General features: G+C 41.2%; 1 protein-coding gene across 1 annotated transcript; it reads right to left on the reverse strand.

Annotated features, from left to right (window-relative positions):
• Positions 1 to 783: 783 nt before the first annotated feature.
• Positions 784 to 1,245, reverse strand: LOC130673910 (uncharacterized). The gene has a single exon (XM_057479125.1). The coding sequence runs from the start codon at positions 1,243 to 1,245 to the stop codon at positions 784 to 786; it is 462 nt and encodes a 153-aa protein (XP_057335108.1).

The following is a 1,245-nucleotide window of genomic DNA, read 5'->3' on the forward strand; positions in this document are numbered from 1 at the left end:
AGTCTTCTAATGGTATCTTGCTGTTTCTTGTCGCACTATTTAACACCCGAATAGCCCGTTTGATAAGCTTCTCCCTGTATCTTGCCACCACTATTTTTTTCAACATTTCATTCCCATAGTGGCCGATCTTCTCTCGTTGAAGATTCTGAACAAAATTCTTATGCTTCATGAATCGCCTCATCTCTTCCGTTGATGCTTTCCATACGTCGATAGGTGTTACTTCTCTTCCCCCTTGACGTATTAACACAGTTTTCTTCATTTTCTTCACTTCCTCTCTACATTTCACTTCATACTCCTCTTCATTTTGTTTCAAGTACAGCAATTCCAGCTCTAGATCCTGGTTTATCATATCTTCCATAACTCTTTTCTTTATGAGGAACTGTCTGATTATCAAATGCGTCCAACTGACATGTCCCTCAGTGGTTGACCATATTTCATCCGGCTCTTTCTCGTATCCTGCAGGCAAATCATCATCTTGTCGCGCATATCTACAATATTGTACCACATATCTTCCCTTTTTATCTTTTGAATTAACATCCGCCCCATTCTCTAGCAGCACTATTACAATTTCATCATATCCTCTTGCTCCTGCTAGGTGTAATGGTGTTACGCCCCCATTAGTCGTCTGCTGATTGACATCGGCTCCAAATCTTATTAGCATTTCCGTTATTTCTATCTTCCTTATGTGATCCGGACTATACAAATTGTTTCCTTCATACCGGTGAGTCAAAATTTTCTTAAATATCATAAACAGCGGTGTCATTCCATGGAAATCTCTATGATTCACTCTAGCCCCTCACGATTTCTTGCCTCTACCTCGACTCCATTCTGCAGCATGTATTCCATTATCTCTGTCAGCCTTGTCCTGCTCGCTCCTGCTTCCTGCCCAACAGCGATCACGAGTTGATGTATCGGTCGATTTCCACTGTCATCATTGTTCGAATTGATATTTGCACCTCGAGCTATGAGTAACCATGCCAATTCCGTGTTCGAATATTTCAAAATTCTGCATAATGGGACTATGGAGTTTGCGTGACTTGGTCCATTTACATTTGCATTATTCATAATGAGAGCTTCCACCGCCTCTTCTTTTTTTCGTAGCAGTGCCCTTATAATTAGCGTATATCCTTCCCTCCATTCTGGTACGTATGACAACCCGTATCGTCTTATTATTGTCGTCACTTCGTCGCTTTCATTCGTATCTATTGCTTCATTCATCAGTCGTTTCGCCTTCTCTTGCTCCAT

The sequence above is a fragment of the Microplitis mediator genome, chromosome 8 (assembly GCF_029852145.1).
Source record: "Microplitis mediator isolate UGA2020A chromosome 8, iyMicMedi2.1, whole genome shotgun sequence".
In the NCBI taxonomy this organism is placed as follows: Eukaryota; Metazoa; Arthropoda; class Insecta; order Hymenoptera; family Braconidae; genus Microplitis; species Microplitis mediator.

Excerpts from the sequence above, each read along its gene's own strand:
- LOC130673910 (XM_057479125.1), bottom strand. The coding sequence starts at position 1,245 with ATGGAGCAAGAGAAGGCGAAACGACTGATGAATGAAGCAATAGATACG.